The sequence below is a fragment of the Sciurus carolinensis genome, chromosome 16 (assembly GCF_902686445.1).
Source record: "Sciurus carolinensis chromosome 16, mSciCar1.2, whole genome shotgun sequence".
NCBI classification, from domain to species: domain Eukaryota; kingdom Metazoa; phylum Chordata; class Mammalia; order Rodentia; family Sciuridae; genus Sciurus; species Sciurus carolinensis.
In genome coordinates this window covers 66,470,915-66,498,035 of record NC_062228.1, presented here as the reverse complement: position 1 = coordinate 66,498,035, position 27,121 = coordinate 66,470,915, and the positions used below count along the sequence as shown (strand labels likewise).

General features: G+C 45.3%; 1 protein-coding gene across 1 annotated transcript; it reads right to left on the bottom strand.

Moving 5' to 3' along the window:
- Positions 1–1,183: 1,183 nt before the first annotated feature.
- LOC124966241 (zinc finger protein 213-like) lies at positions 1,184–9,356 on the bottom strand. The gene is made up of 4 exons (XM_047527275.1): positions 9,334–9,356; positions 7,542–8,085; positions 5,713–5,839; positions 1,184–5,203 (listed from the first exon to the last, which is right to left on the bottom strand). The coding sequence occupies exons 1-4, from the start codon at positions 9,354–9,356 to the stop codon at positions 5,166–5,168; spliced, it is 732 nt and encodes a 243-aa protein (XP_047383231.1). The 3' UTR covers positions 1,184–5,165.
- Between the last annotated feature and the right edge of the window lie 17,765 nt (positions 9,357–27,121).

Below are 27,121 nucleotides of genomic sequence, written 5' to 3'. Positions count from 1 at the left end.
CCTGGGTTTCTATCTGGATTTTCTTCCTTATACTGGGGCCTGAAAGCTCTCTCCAGGAAGAAACCAGAAGCAATCGCAGAGCTCACTTCACTTTTTTTTTTTTAAATGGTACTGGAAATTAAACCCAGCAGTGCTCTACCACAGAGATAACCCCCCAGCACTTTGAGACAGGGTCTCACTTAGTTGCTGAGGCTAGCCTCTTAACTGGCAATCTCCTGCCTCAGCCTCCTGTGTAGCTGGGGTTCAGGTGTGGCCCCCATGTCCAGCCAGCACTCACCTCTTTTGTGAGGGATCACTGGTCTATGCTGTCTACTGTACAGTGTATGAAAAACATTGTTTCTTAAATTTTGTCTAGTTATTTTATTTCAAGTGGAAGGGTAAATCCTGTCCTTCACACTCCCCCTGGACTGAAAGCAAATTGTATTTTGATTTTTTGAAAGGAATGCTTGTTTATTTCTTAGAATGGCAGCTTAATGAGAAGGGCACCTGTGTGTTTACTGCTTCACTAGTGCAGTCCCCAGCAGACAGTGGCTACTTAAAGGCACTGGTTAAATAAAGAGACTCGGTTTCCTTATTTAAGTGCAGAGGGAGACAGCATGGGACATGATCAGGTATGAAGGAAGCTTCCCATAGTGAAGGTACTCGCTCTTGCTTTTCCTGTCATGATGCTCCTTCTCCCACTCTCCACAAAAAACACCTATGATTGTAGGTGTGGAGGTGGCTCATTAGCAGATGCTTCCCGAAACCCTCTGGAAGCCCTTCCTTGGCTGGGGCCTATAGTAAACAGAGCCACGTGCAATGGGATGGATGTGTTCTTCACTACAGGTTACCTTCATGAGATGGGGAATATAGGGATCTAACACAAGCAGAGAGGGCTGGGGAGATAGCTCAGTTGGTAGAGTGCTTGCCTTGCAAGCACTAAGGCCCTAGGTTCAATCCCCAGCACCGCAAAAACAAACAAATCAAGCAGAGAAAAGGACGCAATAACTCCAGATCCTGCTATTTCCAAAAGACCTTTGAAGGAAATGAAAGTAACAGAATCATTTCAGTTTAGGGATCAGAAAACTTCTCCAAGGAGGCATAGTGCTCCACACAGAAGGAACCATGGTATTGATGCCCTGGCAGGAATAAGCTGGTGTTTTGAGAAACCAGTTATATACAGACACTGTATGCTAGGGTACAACTCGTATTTTATTATGAGTAGGATAGGAACTTGTGCGACAAACCCACTACTCCAAAGGAGGTCCTACCTCAGTGACAGCAAAACCCAGATGAAGGCCATTGCTATTCAACACTAACTAGGAATACTGGCTGGGACACAAGTCACACCCTTGGATTTAGGCCCTCCCTTCTCTGAGTCCTGGGCTTTCTTCCCAAGGAGGGATGGCTTTGAAATGAATAACTCTTGAGACACTACTGAAATCTACAAAACTTTAGATCCTTAGCTCTACCAATGACCAGCCTGCTGCTGGTCACACTCACACTAAAGAGGCATCTGTATTTGCTCTAAAGACCATAGTGGTGCAAGATAAATGTGTGTAGGACTTCTTAAAATCTGCTGAGTCATCTCTCATTGTCATTGTCATAACACACTTGATAAACACTGAAAATCAGGTCTTTTATTTTTTTCAAAGAACTGCTGCTTGCTAATTTTTGTGGTATAAATTCCTCCACTGTGGTCAATTTCGACCTACCCACGTGATGTCACTGACTGTGAAGTTGAACATAACTAACTCTGAGCAGCTATGATCTGGCTCGGGAACACCACAGTCTGTCTCTTGTGCTTACCAGTCTCCTTCACTCCCTCACCTCAGAGCCAGTGTTTCTGCATGCAAAAAAACACCTGGCCATTGCAAGTCTTACAACCAGTGCACCTGCTGACTTTATTCATGGGTAGGTCCCAGGAGACCCAGGGCCCTCCACAATGCTGGGGACATCCCCGGAAGCAAGAGGACTGACTCCTGGTGCCCCAGATGTACTTAAGATTGGCACACTACACACCAAATTTCCAAAGCTCTGGGCCCCACAAGAAATCCAGTCGGTAAGACACAGAACTGGACTACAGAGACCATTAGTCTGTCCCAGAAGGCCTCAAGGAGTTAGATTGCACTGAGAGCTGAGGTTTACCTCTCTAAGGTAAATGAAGCCACACACCCCTAACAAAAACCTTCCCCTTTGCACTGCTGGAGCCCAATTATCTGCTCAGTCTCTACCCAAAGAGTGTGCAGCCCCCCCACAGATTAAAAAATGGTTTCAACAATAAGACTTTATCACCACACTGTGCAGGCAGGCAGTTGCAGGGATGGATGATTTGGAGGCTGAAAAAATTGATTTTTGACATGAACCAGCAAAGGAATTTTCTCTGATCCTAATTAGAGCCCAGCTCAGATCCTCTTAGAGAGAATTAAGTCAGGGTGATGCCTAAACCACTGGAGACAGGGGAGAAGTGGGAACTGTAGTGACCCCAAAGAGCTCCCATCATGCTCTTCAGGGATGGGAGCAGAGAAGTGTGCCTCCCCTGAGTGTGGCAGGCACATGCTGTGGAGGCCTGCCACAGTAGAAGTGAGATGGCATCTGTGACATAACGTGATGAAGGACCTGGGCAGGTTACAAAGTATTAAGTATCACAGCTCCTTCAAGTTTCCCAATAGTGGACATTCATAAGTAATTTCTTGGTAAGAGGCATTGGGATATATGTTTCCGTTTTCGATTGATGGCTTCCTCATAGAGATTCTTCTAAGAAGTTTTGCTGTTGTCATTGTTATTGTTTGCTTAATTTTGAGATAAGATCTCATTAAGTTGTCCAGACCAGCTTCAGACTTGTGATTCTTCTACTTCAGTCTTCTAAGTAGCTGGGATCACAGGTGAGTACCACCACACCCAGCGTCACAGAAATTTTTTGTGAGACCATTTATATCGAAAAAGAAAGCCCCAGCTAAGTGCTCTCCCACACTGACGAGACTCCTAAGGCCTTTTTCTAGTGTGACCTTTCTGATGGCTGAAAGAAACTGCAGTTTTGGTTAAAGGTATTCCCATGTACACTGCACTTTGAAGGCTTTTTTCCAGCATGACCTTTCTGGTGCTTAGAAAGGTCAGAGTTATGGCAGAAAACTTTTCCACATTTGTTGCACTAATAAGGCTTTTCCCCAGTGTGAACTCTTTGGTGCTGACTGAGGACTGAGTTTTCACTGAAGGCTTTTCCACACTGGCTGCACTCGTAAGGCCTCTTTCCAATGTGAACTTTCAGGTGCTTACAAGGTTAGAGTTATAGCTGAAGGCTTTCCCACACTCACTGCACTCATAAGGTCTTTCTCTAGTGTGAACTTTCTGGTGCTGAATAAGGGCAGAGCTCTGGCTGAGGGCTTTTCCACACTCTGAACATTCGTAAGGCTTTTCTCCAGTGTGAATTCACTGGTGTGGAACAAGATTGGAGAGGCAACTGAAAGCTTTTCCACACTGGCTACACTTATAAGGTCTTTCTCCAGTGTGACTCCTTTGATGCAGAACAAGTTTGGAAATCTGCCAGAAGGCTTTTCCACACTCATTGCACTCAAAAGGCCTTTCTGTGTCATGAACTTTCTGATGACAAACAAGATGGGAGCTATTAATGAAGGCTTTTCTTACATTCATTGTACTCATAAGGCCTTTTTCCAGTATGTATTTTCTGGTGCTCAACAAAGTTGGAGACACAACTAAAGACTCGCCGACACTGTCTACATTCATAAGGCCTTTCTGTGTTGTGAACTTTCTGGTGATGAACGTGGAAGCTCCGAGTGAAGGCTTTCCCACACTGGCCACACTTATAAGGTCTATCTCCATTGTAAACTCTTTGGTGCTGAACAAGCGAGTGTGTGAGGGTAAAGGCCTTCCCACATTCCTTGCACACGAGATGTTTTTCCAGTATGAAACTTTTGGTAATTAACATGGATTGAGTTCCTCTTGAGATCTGTTGGTCTCTCTTCAGAATGAATTATTAGGTGATCAAGGACAGCAAAGGTCTTCAAGAAACTTTTCCCACAATCACTGCACTTGAAGGGTTTCTGAGCGGCATGGGCCTCCTGATGCTGCTCACAGCTGGAGCTCAGTGGAAAGGCTGCACCATGCTTGGTGCTCTTACACAGCTTCCCCTTGACAGGGGTGGCCTGGTGGAGAGTAAGGCCTTCCAGGATGTCATTCCTACCCTCTGGGTATGTGAAGGGTTTCTCAGCACTGTTGTCCTTCTGAGGCTTGTGAAGGTTTACGCCTACCCAGAAGCCTCTCCCACGTGCCTTACACATGTAGGTTTCTGCCCAGGGTGTGTTCCCTCATATTCAGCAAGATGTAAAATGTCTTTCAAGACCAGGCCACACATGTCACAGGCATTGGCCTTCTGGGGAGAAGGACTTGACTTAGGGGTTCCAAACCAGAACACCCCTACAGAAACGCTGTGCTCCAGAGAGGCTTCTTCCTCTCCATGCCAGCAACCTGAAAGTAGAGAAATGCTGGCGAAGTACATGTGGGCTTTTTTGGGTGGGCAGACTCTTTATATGTCCATGTCTAACAAAGACAGGAATTAAGTCAGGATGAAAGCCAGGAGTGCAGGGCTGGGCCCGAGAAGGCACAGGAGATGCCTCATCAAGTGCCACAGCACAGGGGTGGGGTGAGGCTGGGAGAAGAGGCAAGGACTCCAACTCATACCTCAGCTCCCAGCAGGCCCAACACAGGCAGGTCCCAGATATCCAGTAGGAAAAGGGGACACAAAATGGTGGGCATAAACCCAGGGAAACCTAGCTGCACCTAGACATCTTGTGGTCAGTCTATACGAGGATGTGTGTACTGAGTGTAGGGTAATTCAGAGCCAATCTGAAAAGGGAGCAGAGGAGAGAAATGGGGAAAGGATGGAAGTCAAAGCAGTGGGGTCATCCCTTATCCAGGGGCCAAAAGTCAGGGTAGAAATAGCAAGAAGTTGGAGAGGACAGAATGAGGAAGGAAAGATAGAAGTAAATTGTGGCTACTGGCTCTAACAACTTAACAGTAGAAGGTACAGGGTAGGTGCCCAACACAATGCTACCTCCAGTGTCACCCTTACCCCAGCTCCCACTCACCAGGGCTGGGTTCTCTTTAGATCTCTCTTGTGGCTGGAGAAACATCTACCCTGTTGGGTACCCAGGGCTCTTTACACTGCTTCAGGTGGGCAACCACACAGGACTTGAAGATATAAGTCCTGGGAGAAAGATAGGTCAGGTGAGTTGGCTGCCTACAGCTCAGAGCAATCCCCCACATGACATACCGATGGGAGCTCATCTCACCTGTGCAACCCGGAAGAAAATTCAATGTTAGAAAATAAGCCTCTGAGAAGCGTCATAGAGAATAGCTTAATGGTTCCCAGAAGCGGCAACCAAGTCAGTGCCTGCAGTCCCTACTACAGTCAGGATCCTGAGAATGTCTGTGCCCCAGATTCTGCTTCCTTTCTCTACCAGAGGTATCATCAACCTGGAAAATCTCAAACAGCCAGTCTAAGCCTCCAAACCCTGATCCCATCACAGGAGGGCTTCAGACAGTGCCAGGGTTCCTCAGGGAAAGAAGCAAATCATGCCTACAGCCCAGCACTGCACACACAGCAGTTAGTCCAGGTGAGGAAGCAGCTCCCATGCTCCAGTCGTGGGAAGAGAACTACTTCTGGAGAAAACAAGAACATAGAGCAGGATGCTGAAATGGACGTGCGGGCCTTACCAAGTGAGGCCACAAGTGCAAAGTTCTCCAGCATCATATCATGGTACAGGTGCCTCTGAGTCTCATCAAGGAGCCCCCAATCCTCCCGGGAGAAGTACACAGCCACGTCCTCAAAGGTCACCTGGCCCTGCCATGACAGTAACAACTAAGTCAACCAGACCAAAGATGTCAGAAAAATGGTGGAAAAAATATAGATGAACCCATCTGGGTCTCAGCCCCACATCTGACCACTTCTCTAGATCCAAGCTCTTTTTCCATGACTCCTAGATCCCCTCTACAAACAAACTCCCAGGTAGCCCTCTGCCCCAATCCCCAGGGGAAGGTACCACTCACTTCATGACCCATTGATCCCTGTGTCTTTCCTACAACAACAAGCAGGCGGACAGGTAGGTGAAATGGGTCCCCAGACGCTCCCTCCCAGAAACAGGAGGATGGGGTTCATCTTCCCCCTTAGGTCTTGGTCCACTGCCTCACACTTCTTCTGCAAATGAACACCATTCCTTGGATAACACCCTCCAGGCCCCCATGGCCCACACAACCAGCACTTTCCATCCTCCTCACATGCTTCTACAAATGGTGTCAGAGGCTGACTACTTGGGGATGACAATCAGGATCCTATCCTGCCCCAGACCTCCACAAGTGCCTCCTGTGAGAGATGGGCAGACCCAGCCTTTACTTCAGGGTTTCCCTGTTCCTGCCTTCAACCCTCAGCCACTCAGAACCACATAAATCTCCAAGCCTCTGTGCCTTTCTGCATGTCATCCCCTGCCAGCAGCAATATCTCTCCTCCTTATACAAATTCAAAGCCCAGCCCACAGATTTCCATCTCAGGTCTGGAACTCTCCCAGTTGATTCTGTCTGCCACTGAGCTGTACCACCAACCTGGTTGAAACCAACAGGTGGTCAAGAAAAGCAGGTGAACCCAAAAGCAGGTGAAAAGCAGGTGAATAAACACTAGTCCTGGTCCCACTGTCATCCCACTTCCGTCTAAATTTGCCTCAGCCTAGGTCCCAGGGACCTAGTCACCTTCGGGACTCTCCTATTCCACACACTCCGTGTGCGGGATCACATCCGGGATCCCTGCTCCCGAATACGACCAAAGTTCCACCTCAGTTAATAGGCTGGATGCTACTGACTAGGCAGCTCTAGGCAGAATCCCTCTACAGAACTCAGCCCTATGTGCCCAGCTGTTCACTTAACACATTCACCCAGGAGTCTGTTTAACACAGTTAAAAATTCACCTCCTGACATTCCTTGAAACCCACAGACTTCTCCATCTCAGTGGATGGCACTTCCATCTTCCAGTTTCTGAGGCCAAAATCCACGAAGACATTGCTGACTGCCTTCCTTTCTCTCACCTGATACATCGTAAAATCCGTCAGGCCAACTCTAACACAGTTCCAAGTGAATCCACGTCTGCGACCTCCTCACCGCTTTGTCAAGCGGCCATTGCCACTCACACGGTCTATGTAGAATTCCACCCTCACCCCAGCCATCTCTTCTCCCCGCTGTAGCCACAGGGGCTTGGGATCCCTTCCTACTCCACCACAAGCCTTCCACATCCTCGCTACCCCATCACAGCCAAGCTCCAGGCTGCCCCTCTGCCAGCACGCGCGGACCCCGGGACGGAGCGACCGCGACCACGCAGGCGGTCCCCGTCCGCGCACGCGCACGCCCTGGCCCTGCGCTCCGCGGCTGCCCACAGCACTGGACTGCAGACGAGCGAAGCCCTGCGCAGCGCGCGTGACCCGGGCTCCCCAGCGCAAGGCCGGAGGGCGAAGGGGAACAGGGTACAGAGTGAGGAGGAGCCGCCCGCACCCTCCACGCACCCGCGCGGGGTCTGCCGGCTCCGCCGCCATCCGACAGACGGGCGCCGAGGGCCCAGCGACCCCGCGCCGCACCGGGCCGGGTGGCCCGAGCCGACCCGGGCGCCGCCTCCGGGGGCGGGTACAGAGGGCAAGGATCGCGACGCGTACGGAGGTGCGGAGGTCTGTGCCGCACTCCTCGCTGTCCCTTCCCAGGGCCCTGAGGACGCGCCTGCGGGACCACCGACCCAGCGCCCCGGCCCCAAGGGCAGCACGCTGCGTCCTGCCAAGGGCTAAAAGAGCGCCGCCGCGGCCACGCCGGAAGTCCCGCCTCCAGGGGCGCGCGCCGCCGGAAGAGGTCGCCGGGGCCGTGATTGGCCCCGAGTCCCGCGGGGACTTCCGCTCGGGGTAAGGTGCGCGCTGCGTCTGGCCGGCCGCCGCGTGCTGCTCATTCTCCGTGGGACCCCAGGCGGCGGAGCGGGCGGCCCTGGGCCTGGAGCCCCGGAGTTCCGCGTGGCCGGGGTGTGGCCCGCGCTCTGCTGCCTCCGCGGATGCCGGCGGGTCAGACCTGAGTCCTGGGTGCCGTCAGACTCCTGGCGGCCGCCCGGATCCGGAGCCGTGGGCGCGCCGAGCCCCGCTCCCACGGGCCTCCGGGATTCGGCTGCAGTCCCAAGTCTGGGTACATTCGATGAGATTGCAGCCTTCCGCGTGAGAGGTGACGCCAAAGAGCTCCGTGAGGGCCCCCGGCGTCTGGACTGTGCGAGAGCCCCTCGACCTGCTCTTTGCAGCTCTGGGCCTGAACGCTGGGCCTTTCCGATGCTTGGCGGGTGCCACATCGCCACCCGGGCCCGAGGACTACGGCTGTTTTTATCATCTTCCCTCTCCGAGTCTCTTACTCACGCCGGGTGGGGAAAGGTCAGACTCGCTGCCCTAGATAAGGCCAGCCTGCAGGTCGGACGCCGTCTGGCTCGGTGGCTGCACGGCAAGGCGTAGGATTGTGGGGAGGTATGCTTTCAGTCTTGGATAGCTGCGGTTGGAAATCTTCCAGGGGGCGCTAGAAGTCACCAAATGGTCTGGGTCTGTAACTCTTACAGAGCAGTCCCTGATTAGGAGGTTTTTGTTGTTTTTGTGGTGCTTGAGAAGGAACCCAGGACTCACCCTGGATAGGCAAGTGAGTTTCTTTTCTCCTCCTCCTCCTCCCCCTCCTCCTCCTCCTCCTCCTCCTCCTCCTCCTCCTCCTCCTCCTCCTCCTCCTCCTCCTCCTCCCCCCCCTCCTCCCCCTTCTTCTTCTTCTTCTTCTTCTTCTCTCTCTCTCTCTCTCTCTCTCTCTCTCTCTTAAATAAGTGACCTTGCAGTTTAAGAAACAACGGGAGGAAAGCAAAAAGCAGCTTTTGCAGGAGAACAATTTTAACATCTTAGGCAGCTTCAATCAGGGATGTTCAGCTATAGCACTAAGGTATTTTGGCCTATTAAATTCATACTGAAGGCTGGGGATGTAGCTCAGTTGGTAGAGTGCTTGCCTCGCATGTACAAGGCCCTGGGTTCAATCCTCAGTACCATCAAAAAAAAAAAACATACTGGAGAAAGGTCATGCGAATTCAGCAATTACACAAGAAAGTTTACACAAAGCTCTAATCTTGTTAAGCGCTAGAGTTTGTACCAGAAGATACTTATTGAAACGGGTTTCTGCCTTGGAGGGGTGAGGGCGACGGAGTCACCTACACACAGACACCGGGGACTCGCTGGAGGTGGTGGTGAAGCAAATCCGTTTATCATGCACCAAGCTTTTGGTTATGTAGACTATGCAGCAGCTTACGTGAGGAGAGGCTCCTTCTGCATCAACCGATGAAAAGGTCGTTAACTCTGCTTGTCCCGGATGTTCCCAGGCAAGCATCACAAGTCCACTGGATGGCATTCCAATCCAGCCTGAGTGGCGGACCTTTGCTCACACCGTTGACTCAGTGACTGCTGCCAAGTATGCCTGTGGGACATTACTTACAGATATGGAAAAGCCTTCAGGCATAATTCCATCCTTGTTAAGCAGAAGAAAGTCCCCACTGGACTGGGGATATAGCTCAGCTGGTACAGTGCTTGCCTCACAAGCACAAAGGCCTTGAGTGCAGTGATTGTGGTGAAAGCCAATGCTTGCTGGACACCAGAGAGTTTACACTGGAGAAATGCAGCAAATGTGGGAAACTTTCAGCCTAAAATTTAACTCAGCACAAGAATGCTCATGTTTGAGAAATTCCATGTTCATGCACTAAATGAACTTAGGAAGGCTTCAGCAGCTGCTTCTGCCTCACTCTACTTCACTCACACTGAAAGATCTTGAGTACAGTGAATGTGAAATAATATCTAGTCAAAGTTGTCTCTAACATCGTCAAGTATAAAAAGAATCAAAAGAATGAAAAACCCAAAGTAAGTAGTCCCCCCCCAATACTGGGAATAGAACCCAGGAGTGCACTACCACTAAACTACATTCCCTGCCCTTTTTATTTTGAGACAATGTATCGCTAAATTGCTGAGGCTGAATTCTAAATTCTCCTGCCTTAGCCTCCTGATTCACTGGATTACAGGTGGGAACCACCACACCAGCTTCCCACTGGACTTTTTGACCTACTTAGAAACCTGGAAAGTGCTGCCTCACTAATGGCACCTGTAGCAAACTTGTCCTTCCACCTTCCTGACTGTGCCCTCAAGTAGTATCCCCCCAGAAATTCAGGAGAGATGGCTCCCCTGTTCCACCATTGGGTTAAACATGGATATGACCCAGTTCAGGGCACAGTACTCTTGATGGAGTGTATGCCGGGGTGCTCCTAGGAAGGGTTTTCCTGTTTTATACGTGGTGCTGAGCATCGAACCCAGTGCCTCACACATGCTAGGCAAGTGCTGTACCCCTGAGCCACAACCCCAGCCCTTCCTGTTTTATAGATGTCATGTTGCCTTGGTTGAACCCACAAATCAGACAACATGAAACACCTGTCTAGGACTGATCTAGGTCATGTGAGGATAAAGGTGTTCTTGAAAGTGGCTGTTGGTAATGGGTTTCTGCCCATTTCATGTGGTGAGTTGAGCATGGAAGTGGGCTGTTATGTATGGAAAGAGGGAAACAACTTCAGGGAATACCCGACAGAGGTCTTGGTGGAATGCAGGATTCTTTCTGGACAATACTGAAGAGCTTTGTGAGCCAAATTTGTAGCCCAAATGCAAGGACAAACTGTAAGCCAAGAGCTTGCAAGACCCAGAGCTTCCTCGTGCTTGCCTTAAGGAACTTAGTCTGAAATCTTCATGTGGTAGGGACTTAAAAAGATCACTTTTTTCAAAGGTCATCTCACATCCCCACTGAACCACTGAGGAAAATAAATTCTTGCAAATATTATAAATCGAAATGCTGATAAATCATACATTTTCAAAGGTCAACATAAAGAAAATAAAGCTGGGCTGGGCATGGTACTGCATGCCTGTAATCCCAGCCACTTGGGAGGCTGGGGCAGGAGCAGAACAAGTTGGAGGTCAGCCTGGGCAAGTTGGTGAGATCCTGTCTCAAAAATTAAAAGAGCTGAGGATATAGCTCAGTGGCAGAGAGTTTACTTAGTCCATGGCATTTAGGGGCAAGCCCTTTCATGAAAGAAACACTCTGGTGACCCAGGCCTTTAATAAACAGATTTGGCCTGGGGTTGTGGCTCAGTGATAGAGCACTTGCCTAGCACATGTGATGCACTAGGTTCGATCCTCAGCACCACATTAAAAAATAATTTAAAAAAGCAAACCAAAAACAGATTTGCTGGGCATGGTGTTGCACACCTCTAATCACAGTGACTTGGAGAATCACAAGTTCAAGAACAGTCTGGGGGGCTGGGGAGATAGCTCAGTTGGTAGCATGCTTGCCTTGCAAGCACAAGGCCCTGGGTTTGATCCCCAGCAACGCAAAAAAAAAAAAAAAAAAAAAAAAAAAAAAAAGAACAGTCTGGGCAATTAGGAAGACCCTGACCAGAAATTTAAAAAATAAGAAAGGCTAGAGATCTCACTCAGAGGTAGAGCCATCCCTGTCCCCATCCAATCCTCTGTAGTGAAAAAATTTTTAATTAAATTAAAATACAACCCATCTCCTAGCTATACTTCCATATACTCCCCACACGGTCTGATTATCTTAGCTCCTGTTATCCAATGCGATATGTCTGACTCTGGACAGAAGCAGCAGTGGCAACAGGCGTGCCAAAGGGAAAGGAAACCAATCTCAATACAGAGCAATCATGGTGAACAACACAAATATGATACAGGTGTTGAAACAATCAGGCCAGCGTGGTGGAATTCGCCTGTAATCCCAGCAACTCAGTGAGATCCTAAGCAGTTGTCCCAAAACATTAAAAAAGAGCTGGGATGTGGCTGGGTGGTTAGGCATCCCTCAGACCCCTTGAGACTGATGTCCACAGACCTAACTACCTCCCACTAGGCCCCACCTCTTAACGTTTCCATTAGCTCTGGATCTTACCACACTGAGGACCAAGCCTCTAACACTTGAACCCTCAGGATACATTCAGACCAAATCCAAACCATATAACATCTTCCATCAGCAGACTTGATGCTGCCAACTTCCCAAGTGGAGCCACTGCACACGCCTGTAATCCCAGTGGTTTGGGAGGCTGAGTTCAAAGCCAGCCTCAGCAATTTAGCGAGGCCCTAAGCAACACAGTGAGACCCTGTCTCTAAATGAAATGTAAAAAGGGGCTGGAATGTGGGTCAGTGGTTAAGGCCTGGTAACAATGGCAACAACAACAAACTTCTGAAGTTGGCATGGAGGTACAGCTCAATGGTGGTGTGCCTAACATGCACAAGTCCTGGGTTTGTGCCCCACAAATAACATGGCAACAAACTTCCCATGCTGAAATGCACAAAGAATTGAAAGCGGGCTGGGGCCATAGCTCAGTGGCAGAGTGCTTGTCTGGTGCATGTGAGGCACTGGGTTCGATCCTCAGCACCACATAAAAATAAACAAAATAAAGGCATGCCGTCCATCTAGAACTACCAAAAAGAATTTTTAAAAAAGAAAAGAAACAAATCCAGATATCTAAGAACTGAAACAATCCCAAAAGCTGTAATGTATTCCTATTTGGAATACCTTAAAGAAAGAATGGAGCCAAATAAATATTTTTAGCAATTATGACAAATAATTTTCCAAAATTGATGGCACGTTAACCACAGATTCAGGATAGTATCAAAAGGTTTTGGTGGAGCCTCGTGTGGTGATACTTGCTTGTAATCCCAGCAGCTCAAGAGGCTGAGGCAGGAGAATGGCAAGTTCAAAGCCAACCACAGCAACAGTGAGGCACTAAGCCACTCAGTGAGACCCTATCTCTAAATAAAGTACAAAATAGGGCTGGGGATATGGCTCAGTGGTTGAATGTCCTGGAGTTCAATCCCTAGTACCAAAAAAAAAAAAAAAAAAGTATTGGCAGGCTGGGGCTGTAGCTCAGTGACAGAGAGCTTGCCTAGCATGTGTGAGGCACTGGGTTTGATTCTTAGCACCACACAAAAAGAAACAAAATAAAGTCATGCTGTCCATTTACAATTACAACAAGTTTTTTAAAAAAGCTATTGGTAATTGATTTTACTAATAGGATGTAGCTTAAGTAGTTAAATTCATAGACAAAAAATGGAAGGGCGGATGCCCAGGGTTGTGGGAAGGAACAATAGGGAAATAATGTTTAATTAGAATAGAGTTTCAGCACTGTAAGATGAAAAGGGCTCTCAAACATTCTCAAGCAATCAAACATGTGCTTGGAAGTAGTTCAGCAGGCAAAATTTACTTCTACAGAAGGGTGTGTTACCAGAGTCTGGCAAGCAGGCATACTTCAGTGGGTAGTCAGCCTGCTTTTATCCCCCTGGCCCTATAGAAGGAGCTCAAAGTTACAATCCACATGATTAGCTAATTTTTTAAATTGAGGCAAGTTAAGGGAAAGGCTGAAGTTAAAATGGCTACAATTGTATCTTACATCCCAATTATGGCTAAACACTATATTCTGAGAAACGGACCACCACACTTTATTTCTCACAAGTCTCCTTTTTTTTTTTTTTTTCCCTTTTTGTACCTTTTTGTCTCATTTTCATTTTTGTTCTTGTACACTTTGGCATTGCCATCTGTTCTAGCCTTGTCAACTGTTTGAGGCAGAAACTGGCCATGATAATGAGTTCTCTACTCTTTAGCAGCTGTGATAGCCATCCTGGTGGTCAGGAGCGCTTGGTAAGCGTAGTGCTTTTACTTGGTTGAAGCTTATTTTCTTTTCAGGTCTTGATTAAAATCAAGTTGCCAGGCTTGAAGTGATGAATTGAGAACTACAGAAGAGGAGTCTGAACAGAAGCTCATAATAATCATGCTAGCGAAAACACCAAAACCAAAACCAAACCAAACCAGAGCCACAGATCAAATTTGCCTTAGAAGAGGTTAGGAAGATTTGTAGGTCTCCAACTGACTCAGAACAAACTTGTGACTCAGAGCATTTTGTGATATTTATCAGGCACTCCTGTAGAAAAACCCTTCCTTATAACCTTGCAGTTTTACTTATTTTCAGGAGGAATGATACAAATATGCATCTCAGGTAACAATAACAGAACCATTGTCTTATCTTTTAAATGTCCATGTATGGCTAGGTGCAGTGGTGCATGCCTGCAATCCTACCAGCTTGGGAGGTTGAGGCAGGAGGACAGAAAGTTCAAAGCCAACTTCAGCAACTTGGCAAGGCACTAAGCATATTAGCAAGATCCTGTCTCAAAATAAAAAAAATAAAAAAGTACTGGTGGTGTGGCTCAGTTGTTAAGCAGCCCTTGGTTCAATCCACAGTACAAAAAAAAATGTGCATGTATGGTTTGTTTAGGTTTTACTCTCATGCCAAATGTTTAACACCAAGTTGGTCAAAATTGATCTTTTTCCTATCTACCATTAGAGTCAGCTGAGATTTTTCCGAGTTCACCCTTGGAAACCTGTGAGAAGCTTCTTGGCTCCTTTAGCAGTTCCTCTACAAGTTGTGCCATCTGCCATGTTGGGTTGGGGTCTTGCTGACCACATGTGGCTTCCCTTGGAAGCATCTGGGGGACATTTCCCTCTCCATTGAACCTTCTCTTTGCAAAATGTGCACCTTTTGGCTTCCTAGTCTCTAGGGTCCTCTCAGTCCTCCTGATTGGGAGGTCAGGTGACTCGCTGGAATTGCAGGGCCCTTAGGGGGAGTCCAATTACTCCCTGGATCCTGGTCGACCTTAGTGGGCAAGAGCCAAATATTGGCTGCTTTTTCCCTGACTTTCAGTTCCTTGACTTTGGTTTCCAAGTTTTGGTTGTAAACATCCATCAGGTCAATTTTACCAGTCTTGAAATAGGAGTACTGAGGGCTGGAGTTGTAGCTCAGTGATAAAGCACTTGCCTAGTGCATGTGAGGCACTGGATTCAAACCTCAGCACCACATAAATAAATAAAGGAAGTGTGTCCATCTACAACTAAAAAATTTAAAAAAAAAATAGGAGTACTGAGTTTTAAACTTCAATGTCTATAATTTTATAGTTACCCCTTCTATTTAACTGTGATCAGTATTAGTACTGGAAGCCAGCTTCAGTTTTTCTCTCCTGTAGGTGATGGCTTATTATCTGAAATTAACTCAGGTTGTTCTATTAGAGGGAGCACTTCTGTAAAGCATTAACAGGAAACACGTATTTCTGTAAGGAAAATAAAAAATGAAATTAATAAAACCAAAAACATATTTAGTTTGTATAATAACTTTGAACCAAGAAATGTAATTCTTATCATAACACTAACATATCTTTGGGATATAATTTGCCTCCACAAAGATCCATAAATTTATCAACTCAATTATATATAAAATTCTTTAAAATTTTTGCTTTCCTTTGAAACTCTTTTATAACCTTAAATACATTTTTTAAAAAAACACTTATTTTATTTTTATGTGGTGAAACCAATAACGTTGAAACCAGTGTTTCACACATGCTAGGCAAGTGCTTTGCCACTGAGATACAGCCCCAGCCCCTTAATACCTTTTATAATTTGCCCAAACCCTTACTTAGTTTTGTATCATATCCCTTGTTTATTTTTGAGATTGCAATAATCTTTACAACAAAAAATATATTTTTTGAAAATAAATTTAAATTTGCTTAATTCTGGCCTCCTTGGGAGCCATCCTAACATGGAATAGGGTGAGATGCAGAGCCTTATCTCAGGTGAGGTAGGGCTCTTGACAAATCTTAGGTAAAGTGCTTTATTTCTGAAGCCGATCTTTGCCTCTTTCTTAAAACTTTACCAAATTTTCATTTATTGCTTCCAGAGACTATACAAATATCAGTTAACACATATTACATTGAAACATGTATCAAACAAAAGCTAAGAGACCTTCTAACTTTGTGGGGGAAAATGGCAAAATACTTCCACATTGTCAACTTTTAAACAAATTAGGCTCTCCTTATTCTCTTCAAAGAATACATTTGTTTCCATCCTAGTGTAAAAAAGTAACACAAATTTTCATACATATCTTGTTGATAAAAGCTTACCTTTATTCAATTATAAGACATTAAATGACATAAATCCCCAAGTAAATTTGCTATTTTTACTTTTATTTTATTTTAATCTACAAGAGATTACCACTATAGACAACATTAGTTTAGAGAACGCCAGCTTGGTAAAGTGTTCTCCTAAGCTCTACATTTTAAAAGACTTGTAAACATGAAGAACATGAATACATCAAATATACAGAAAAAGCAGTAATGGTTAGGGTCACAACTGCACAGATGTCCTTATTAACTAAATTTAACTTTTATAATAAAACTTAAACAAGTCTCAAACAATTCTCCAATGTATACATAGTAGTTGTTTAACCAGTTATGAAGTAATTATCTAAAAGACTTTAGGGGACTGGGACTGTGGCTCAGTGGTAGAGAGCTTGCCTAGCGTGTGTGAGACACTGGGTTCAATCCTCAGCACCACATAAAAATAATTAAATAAAATAAAGGCATTGTTTCCATCTACAACTAAAAAATTTTTAAAAGCAGGTACAAATCCTTATCCCTTTAAGAGTTAGTTTCCCTAAGTAATCAAATCTAACACACACAAGAAATTATCTTGAGTGGACATGGTGGTGCGTGCCTATAATCCCACCAACTCAGGAAGCTGAGGCAGGAGGATCACAAATTCAAATCCAACCTCAGCAATTTAGCAAGGCCCTAAACAACTTTGTGAGAACCTGTTTTAAAAAAAAGAAAAGTCTGAGAATGTGACTCAGTGGTTAAATACCCCCAGGTTCAATCCTGGCACAAGAAAAAAAAATTATGCTGATAGGTAAGAGCAGATCAATGTTTTAAGGAGCCCTTGTTTCTAAACACAGAGAATTAGCATGTTAAAGGTTAACCTTAGGGAGAATAAACCTCAAATAATTTTAACTATGCTGATTATAGCCAACTTAATCATACATATAGGTTTTGAGATTTACCTTCCACAAACATTGTGCAACTTACTTAGATCTTCTACAACTTGTACCTATAACTTTCCTATCTTTTTTTAATTTCAGACCCTTTCTTAAATTAACATTCTGAAACAATCCTTATTTCTGAATTTAGACACAAATTACTCTTTTTTTTTTTTTTTTTTTGGTGCTAGGGATTGAACCCAGAGGCACGCAAACACTCCCCACATCCCTAGTCATTTTTAAAAAATATTTTATTTAGAGACAGGGTCTCGATAAGTTGCTGAGGCTGACTTTGAACCTACTGTCCTCCCGCTGTTATGGGGCTCAACTTAAGTACAGACCGATCACCACTGAGAAGTCCAAATCTGAGAGTCTTTATTAAGCTGACCAGCTGACTGTCTCACACAATGCCCCAAAAAAATGGCTATTGGGAGAACAGCCCTGACCACAGGGTTGTAGGGGTTCTTATACCAAAAATCACATCAATCATAAGTGTCTGTTGCTATGATTCGAAATTACACATTAACATCATGAGATCATCAACAGAGGGGGAAGTGAGTCAAAATGACCCTTACAAACTAAAGAACGGTTACTAGCATCCACACAATCACTGTGTGATGGGCTGACAGATCTGACTCCATGAGAATGTTATAGGCCAGACTCTAAGGGAAATGACTAAACAGACTCCATTTTGCTCTGAAACTCCATGTTACATAGGAAGTAAGCTTCTCCCATGGGAACACCCCGCCTCTGTACCCATCATCAGTTACTTGGTGTGACATGTTTAATAATATACAATGGCAACTCCTATGTAGTAAGAATTGCTCTCTTTTGATTCCTATTGCTCCTAAGCAATGTACTATGTGAACAGTGATTGTGTGGATGTTAGCAACCATTCTTTAGTTGGTACCTAGGTAAGGGTCATTTTGACCCACTTCCCCCTCTGTTGATGATCTCATGATGTTAATGTGTAATTTCGAATCATAGCAACAGACACTTATGATTGATGTGATTTTTAGTATAAGAACCCCTACAACCCTGTGGTCGGGGTTGTTCTCCCAATAGCCATTTTTTGGGGCATTGTGTGAGACAGTCAGCGGACCGGCTTAATAAAGACTCTCAGATTTGGACTTCTCAGTGGTGATCGGTCTGCTCTTAAGTTGCGCCCCGTAACAACTGTTCACATGGAACATTGTTTAGGAGCAATAAGAATCAAAAGAGAGCAATTTTTCTTGTCATAGGAATTGTCATTCTGTATTGTTAAACATGTCACACTAAGTAACTGATGATGGGCACAGAGGCGGGGTGTTCCCATGGGAGAAGCTTATTTCCTACATAACATGGATTCTCAGAGCAAAATGGAGTCTGTTTAGTCATCTCCCTTAGAGTCTGGCCTGTAACGTTCTCATGGAGCCAGATCTGTTAGCCCACTAACAGTTAGCCCACACTGCCTCAGCCTCCCAAGCTGCTGGGATTACACGCATGTGCCACTGAACCTGCCTTCCTTATTAATAAGAAGTACTTCACTTTTTTACAGTACTTTAGTCAAAATACAGCTGAGGGCTGGGGAGATAGCTCAGTGGGTAGAGAGCTTGCCTCGCAAGCACAAGGCCCTGGGTTCAATCCCCAGCACCGCTAAAAAAAAAAAAAAAAAAAAAAAACACAGCTGAAATTTTTTGTTAATTCTTACAGGTGTAATTAATTCATAGTAACCTTACTTTTGGGTTAAGATCCAGAAACAAGCAATATTAAGCCACTTTTAAGAATTTACTAATTTATAAAAACACATTTAATAAACCCAAATATGTTACCTTATGGAATTCAAGATGCCAAAGTACTTGAATTTATGTTTAGTTGATGTTTTAACTTTACAAATTAATCAGACATCTCCTCTAACCAACACATTTAGAAATGTTTATCCATTTATATTAAATCTAATTTATCTATGTTTAACTTAGGTTACCCATGAAAACCAAGGTATCAGGCAAGTCTAGTTGACACTTCAAATTAGTTGTTTCTGCCAGAGAAAAATCTATAAAAGCAATGGACATTGCACTTTAAATATTTTATAGAAACTAATGTTTTCTTGATTGGCCAGCCACCTAGAAAAACATGTAGGTTAGTAATTTCAAAGACATCTTGAAAAAAATTTTTTTTAGTTATAGATAGACACAATACCTTTATTTGTTTTTATGTGGTGCTCCTACGTGGGAGGCAAGTGCTCCACCACTGAGATACAGCCCCAGCCCATCAAAGCCATCTTTACTCTTACCAACTTAGATTGACCCTTTTTGTTAAAGTTTTAAGTCATGCTAGCTGCAAGGCACTTGGATCCATTCATTACACTTCAGTACCCATTTATCTGTAAGCCAGTTTTGACAGAAGCGTGCATGCAGACATGGCACACAACACACAGGTGGTGCACGAGCAGACATAAAGCAGGCACGAAGACTGGCTAGCTCTTTACCAGGTGCTAAATCCCTACAGGCAGAAGGCAAAAAAAATAACCCTTCAGAAAATAAAATAGAGCCTGTGACAGATTTCTACAGCAAGACCGACACATGACGAGGGCAGTGGGGAACATTAGGAATAGTCTGCCAGCCACGAGGGACTCTGAAGTCAAAGGCTCAGGGGCCACTCATCCTCCATGGGGCAGACTTACTCCCGCTGTCACCACTGTCACCACTGCTTATTTTCCCTGCTTAGGACTCTTCAAAGGAAGAGAAGATTCATTTACGTGGGACCTTTCCATTATCCTTCCCTGTCCCTAGACCTACAATGTTTATTCCTCGTTTTCTGTAGGTTCCTGTAACAACCCCCCTTTACTGGAGGTTTCCTGTACACCCCACCCCCCCCATTTGCTCAATCCCCTTTACTGGGGGGGTCTCTCGCCCACCACATCCCATCCCGCTTCCTGAGTGTGTTGTGCAGTCAACTCCTCCCTTTGGGGGGTTTCTTGCATTCACAGCTCAGTAACACTCACACAAACTCCAGGAGGTCCTGACCACCAAGGTGGTGCTTCTTTTTTGAATTTTGTTTAGTTGTAGATGGACACAATATCTTTATTTTTATGTGGTGCTGAGCACTGGACCCAGTGCCTCACACGTGCGAGGCAAGTGCTGTACCACTGAGCTACAACCCCAGCCCCAGTGCTTCTTTCTTGAGAATAAATTTTCCTACCTCACCTTGTTCTGTGCACAGTTACCTGGTTGATGTGAGGCTTGCGAGGGCCCCTTCCCTGTGTTGCTGATCCACTTTCAATTCTGGGTCCTCTGTTGGCCTCAGGGATCTCAGGTTTCCTCCCCCACTCTGAGGCCACAAGGCAGTGGGGCACATCTCCTCTAAAGAGGGAGTCCCTACAACTCCCTAGGTGATGAAGGATCCCCACTGTGGGTGCCAAAATTGTTAGACATACAGGGGTAATTAACCACTGAGCCACATTTCCAGTTCTTTCTCTTTTAAAAAAATTTTTTGTAGTTGTAGATGAACATCATGCCTTTATTTTTTTATGTAGTGCTAGGGATCAAACGCAGTGCCTCATACATGCTAGGCAAACACTCTGCTACTGAGCTACAGCCCCAGTCCTGTTTGTCCTGTATTGCCTGCATCTGGGTGATTGAGACAGTTAGCAGCACAAATACCACCCTGTCCTCAACAGACAGAAGGTAAAAATATCTTAGGAGTTGAACCGTCCCACAAGGTCTGGCTCTAACAAAGGAAGGAGCCCGTGCTTGCTTTATTTACATCAGTACAGTTCAAAGGGAATCAGTAGGTGCTTCTTCACGAAAAAGGATAGAGGGTGGAGGTAAGCAGGCCATTTAGCTTACCTCTCCCATCTCCATTGCTTGTATTTGAACCTGAGTGGTGAGCTAACACAGGATACCACAGGACTCAGGTGTTCCAGAACAGTGGATATCCGATGTGAGTTCCTGAGGCCAGGCATTCCTGGTTAATGGCTCCAACTTTGCGGGGTTCTCATAGGAGTTACCAAGGACTCTCCACAGTGTAGGTTCACATGTTCCCCAAGCCTATAGTCAGCTCATACTGACATATGTGGCTCATGTTCTCCAGTGTTAAAATGGGTGTAGTAATTGTTAGCACAAAAGGACCAGGCCGGACACAAACTTCACAGATCATCTCATCTGTTTATTCAGGAACGGAGTTTCATGCCTCTGATGGACTCACTTTCCTGAACAAAGGAGGGGACTGGGCTTATATTAGTTACACTGAGAAGTGAATTAATGAGCGTGTCAGTTTGGGCACTCAGGAATTTGGATCTGTTTTACTGGGTGAAATGGAAGGGAGTCTGGGTTCAGTCTCTGGGATTTATCTTTACTGGGCCTAATGGAGGGCCTGGGGTCAGTGTTTGGTAGCTGGAAAAGGATTTGTTTAGGGAAAGATCAATGCTTTGGCCTCTTCCTGGAGACTGTCTTTCTAGGTTGGATGGATATTTCCTTCCCAGGGTTTGTCTTGCCACTGGGAAAGGATCAATGTATTGCCTTCTCCCTTATTCCCTTTCCATGGGTCACACTATTTGGGGGTTTGTCATTTTCCATGTCCAACAATAATGGCATGTGACACATAAAGGACATAGAGTCTTTTCAGCATGGTGCCATATCACTGCCCTCCGCCGGCGAAGGCAATGATAACGCGTACGCTTCCTTTTCACATGAACAAAAAAGCCCAAAAAACAAAGACCAACGAACGACGAACAATGAACGACGAACAATGCCCAACAAACAATGCTCTTTATTCGAGGAAGTGTCTGGGTTATATAGCAAGCATAAGCCAATCAGAGTCAGCCTGAGATCAGTCTCTAGGCAGTTACAAGAATCACCTCATATACAGCAGCCAATCAGAGTTACTGAGCATGTGGGGAGAGCATGATAACAATGTAATACAATAAGGGCAATAAGAGGGCACGCAGCGAGCATGAGTCAGCAGTGTTAGCTGTTTGTTGCAAACCAGGGGCCTCAGACTGAGGTCCTCGATGTTGCAAACTGGGCCACCCCGGCTCAGTGCCAGACTAGGGTGGGGTCCGCGGTACCCCGACAGCTCCCCCTTTCCTTTATTAAAAGAAAAGGCTTGAGACCGTGCCTGTCTTAGGTTGAGGGGTCAGCTCACGTCCTTACCCATCATCAAAGACTGTAGAGCATGCTACAGCTTCTGTCTTAGGTTGGTACATGACCACCTCCTTCATTACCCGTCATTGACTACCGGTCCAGCATAGAAAGCCAAACTTGAGGGGAACTGCCAGCCTCTAGGGCGGTCATGGCCTGATGAAAAATAATCCGGTCTTTTTGTTGGGTGGCTCGTAGTTGTACAACTACCAAGGAGGAGTAAAAACCCCAAAGTATCAAGGCTTGCCCACTGTTGTACAAAATTGAAAGCAGAAGAAAACCACTTAGCCAGCTCAGACATAGAAGCAATTTGTACCCTGGTAGAATTAACTTTGACAATTTCAGCCCTAAGCTGTGAGGTAATATTATCAAATTGAGACGATCAAGTAGGCTGGCAATTTTCTAGATAACCCAGCTATGGTGCTGGAATTATCATATACAATGGAAGTAACACAGACAGCTCTTAAAGAGTAAACACATCCCAGTCCCAAAAGTTCTAATATGTCCACTTGTTCTTGTAATAGGTCCACTCTCTGATCTACAAGGAGTATGCCTGCTGTTAGATGTTGGTTTAGGGTCTCTTTAGTCTATAAGGCTGCAGCTGTATTTTCGGCCAAGTGATTGTTGTTGCTGTCTGTATGGTCTGTATGGTTGCGTCAATGCTGCTGGTGCGGTGACAGCTACCGTGGCGATTACGGCCGTTATGATGCCAAAATCTCTCCTGTTTCTTGATAATAGTACTCTGTACCTGTAACAAAGACTGGGACTGGTAGGAAGGTAGGAACACACATTAAGACTGCCTGTGAGAACCTAGAAGCATTCCAACATTGAGAGAGATTGAGAGAAACATCTTTTTTGTTTGTTAGCTGAAACATAAAAGGGGAGAAAACACAAACTGGCGTAGGTGGAAACATAATATTTCTGGTCCTCCTAAGAGAGCAAAGAAAGGTTGTAAGTTAGTATATCCTGAGGTCTAAGTGAAGAGTAGCCAGCTGTAGAAGGATTGACACGTCTCATGCCTAAATGAACATCATTATTTGTAAAATTATCATTAAAATTGGGAGTGAAGAAGAACCCTTGTTGAACAGGAGAAGCTGGTATAGGCAATCCCGTAGAAGCATTAGTGCTAAATATGGGAGGGAATAAAGAGGAGGTATTAGTTAAAGGCAGAGGATATGGCCAAGCTCTAACTATAGCCCATAAGTTCCGAGTCTGGCTGTCCAGTTGTATCCTTATTGTTGTCACTCTCATGTTGTATTGTTCTGGTCAGTCTCTCGGGAATCCAGACCGGAGTTTGTTGATCCTGTGGAAAGACACAAACAGATCCTCGGACCCAACGTAAGACGGGATCCGGACCTTTCCATGCTCCAGTTAACACGTCCTTCCATCGCACCCAATGCTGTGGAGTGGGGTTGGGCGAGGTGTGACGCTCGGCAGCTGAGCGCCCATCATTGTCAAAAGTTAAAAAATTTAGAATAAAAAGAGCTAGATTTAATTTATCTTTGGGGGATCTAAAGGAGACCCCTATTCCCCTTTTTTGTTTTATTAAACAATTTTTTAGGGTAAGGTGGGTTCTTTCTACAATACCTTGACCTTGTGGATTATAAGGAATTCCGGTAATTAATTGTATATTGAATGTGTCTGCAAACTGTTTGAAACTTTTAGATGTATAGGCAGGTCCATTGTCTGTCTTAATGATTTTTGGAATGCCCCAACAGGCAAAGGCTTGCAAACAATGTTGAATTACATTGGAAACCTTTTCTCCAGATAATGCAGAAGCCATAATAACTCCTGAATTGGTATCAGTAGACACATGTACATATCTGAGATTACTAAATTCTAATATATGAGTTACATCCATTTGCCATATATGATTTGGCAAAAGACCTCGGGGATTAACTCCAATTAAAAGTACTCGATGTTATTTAACAATTAGCATTTTAACTTTGTAAATTAATCAGATGTCTCTACAAAAACATTTGAGTAATACCATACATGTTAACTCTAATTCACTTATTCTGCAAAAACCAAGATATCAGACAAGTGTCCTGAACAGTATTTGTTGTCTTTTTCCTGTTGAAGAAAAGTCCTAGAAACAATTGATATTAGACATTTTATTAACATCAATATTTTATTAGCTTGACCACCTAGAGACTTGCAAGTTATTTTCAAAGACATTTTACTTTTCTTAGTTTACCTGATTTGAATTGAACCTTTAAATCACGTGAATTAAAAGTATCTGGATCCATTTTTAAATTTTAATTTTAGGAGCGCTCAGTTTTGATACAGACAAAACATGACATCAGACAGCACAACATACATATAACACAAAATCAAAGGCCTTGAAACTTTATAGGTGAATCTCCATTGCAATGTAACAGATGTTCAAAAACTCCAGTTGAATCAAAAAAAATCATGAGCTCAAAAAAAACATAATTAAAAAAGAACAAAAGTCCTGGAAAAATGATACGGCCGTTCCTGGTTAGTAATCAATTCAGGTTTGGACGCAGAAAATTGTGAAACAACTATCTCCCAATATTTGTGGGGACTGGGGCTACTATATTATACTCCTTACTAGGACATGCCACTGATTGTTGGGCTGGTTCTAAGAGCTGAGAGTGCAGGGTCACCATGTGTGGTGTGTGTTTGCCCCATCTCTTCTTTAGTCTACACAGTAAATCCTCCTCTTCATCTGAACTATCCTCACATACAGTTTCATTTTCCTTGTCTGTCTCTGATCTTATTGACGCCCTTTCTAATGCTTTTATTTCCTCCAAAACTTGACTTCCCTCTGTAAGGGGCTCAACAAATTTTTCCTTATTTGTGTCTAAACACCCTCTCACTAAAGACCATATAGCCATAGTTCCAACAGGCAGTGGATCTTGTCGATCTGCCCTATGAAGATCCTCTCCAAGATGTTCCCACTGTGGAATATTTAATAACCCTTCATCTAAAAACCAAGGAGCTACCTTCTCTATTGTATCTAAAAATGTTCTAGCAGTTTTAATTTTTAAAGGTGTACCATTGGCCTTAAGCAGTTCCTGTAAGGGTTGTTGCATACGAACTTTTGATTTTTCAGACCCCATCTTGTACAATGTAAGCTGCGTTCCACGTGCTTATCTAGTCCTTGAACCGCCTTTCCAGGGTGTAGCCGCCTTTCGCGTGCTACTTTCACTTTAATATGGACCGCCTTTCACTTAGTCCGGATAGTCGCGTACCACGAACGTCAAGGCTGCCTTTCACCTGTTTACTTTTGCTTCTGGATAGTCGCGTACCACGAACGTCAAGGCTGCCTTTCACCTGTTTATTTTTTGACCTTTTTATAACCGGTTTAACTTGTTAAAAAATTTTAAAATATCTTACCTTGTTTTCTTTATAAAGTTTTCAGTTTCCCGGGTTTCAGCACCACTTATCACTGCCCTCCGCCGGCGGAGGCAATGATAACGCGTACGCTTCCTTTTCACACGAACAAAAAGGCCCAAAAAACAAAGACCAACGAACGACGAACAATGAACGACGAACAATGAACGACGAACAATGAACGACGAACAATGCCCAACAAACAATGCTCTTTATTCGAGGAAGTGTCTGGGTTATATAGCAAGCATAAGCCAATCAGAGTCAGCCTGAGATCAGTCTCTAGGCAGTTACGAGAATCACCTCATATACAGCAGCCAATCAGAGTTACTGAGCATGTGGGGAGAGCATGATAACAATGTAATACAATAAGGGCAACAAGAGGGCACGCAGCGAGCATGAGTCAGCAGTGTTAGCTGTTTGTTGCAAACCAGGGGCCTCAGACTGAGGTCCTCGATGTTGCAAACTGGGCCACCCCGGCTCAGTGCCAGACTAGGGTGGGGTCCGCGGTACCCCGACAGTGCCAGGGCTTGCAACTACTGTTTTTGTTTTCTGGTATTGAGGATTGAACCCATGGGTGCTTTGCCACTGAGCTACAGCTACAGCACTTTTTATTCTCAATCTTGAGATGGAGTCTCACCAAGTTGCTGAGGCTGGCCTTGGACTTTAGGTTTCCTTGCCTCGGCCTTCTGAGTCATTGGGATTATAGGCATAAGCCACCATACCCAGATTGTGGAGCTCTTTTTTTTTTTTCCCCCTTAATGTAGTGCTGAGGGTCGAACTGGTGCCTCACAGGTGCTAGGCAAGTGCTACACCATCGAGTCACGACCCCAGCCCCCTGTAGAGCTCTTTTAAAACACAACCTTTTTATGCTCTGCCAGAAATAGGGTCAGGGTATTCTGCCTTTGGTGTTCAGTGAGGCACTTAGATTGGTGCTGAGAGAAAAGGAACAAAGAATCAACATTGTGATGTGTGGGCAAGGCAAGAACTAAAGGGCCTCTACAGACAAGACTGGGAGAGAACCTTTTTTTTTTTTTTTTTTTTGCCGTGCATTGAACTCAGGGCCTTGTGCATGAGAGGCAAACACTCTACCAACTAAGCTATATCCCCAGCAGAAGTACTTTTGAAATCCAAGTCTACAATGAAAATGGATGGTTTGGGCAAGCGCCTAGAAACAATTCCAGAATTTTAAAAAATGCAGGCTAGGGATCTACAATTCTTGGTGTAGAGATTGGGAAACTGACACCAACTCTACCACACTCACGCACAAAGAATTCCAAATCCCTCCTCGGCGCACAACAGGAAAGGGTAAGCGCCCGGATTTGAACCCGGAGCTCCAGGCAGAAGCTCTTCTGACTCCTAAGGCACACTTCGCGTTACGTTCTCTCCTTTGCGCTCCTTGCTAGTGTCGCTCCCAGGAGCCCCGGAAGTTTCCACCTTGGAACCTCCAGGGATTAGCCTTGGGGGCTGCTTAGCTTCGCTCTGGCACCCGAGGGCCCTCGGCGCAGGCGGCCCAGCCGGCGGCCCCGCCCGCGGAAACTGTCCAAGCACTCGCGACAACGCGGGCTTCGGACCCGGGGGCGTGCGCGGCCAGGCGGTGCGAACTACAACTCCCAGAGGGCTCTGCGCCTGCGTCCGCCGCGCGCGACGACCCGAGGGCGGGGCTGGA

Bases quoted from the DNA above. Each gene is read 5' to 3' on its own strand.
- LOC124966241 (XM_047527275.1), bottom strand. From the start codon at position 9,356: ATGCAGAAGGAGCCTCTCCTCAC. The intron at 5,840-7,541 runs GTGCGTGGAGGG...CTGTCATGGCAG, and splicing joins AGCCGGCAGACCCCGCGCGG to GGCCAGGTGACCTTTGAGGA. The intron at 5,204-5,712 runs GTAAGGCCCGCA...TCTTTCTCCCAG, and splicing joins TGCACTTGTGGCCTCACTTG to GACTTATATCTTCAAGTCCT.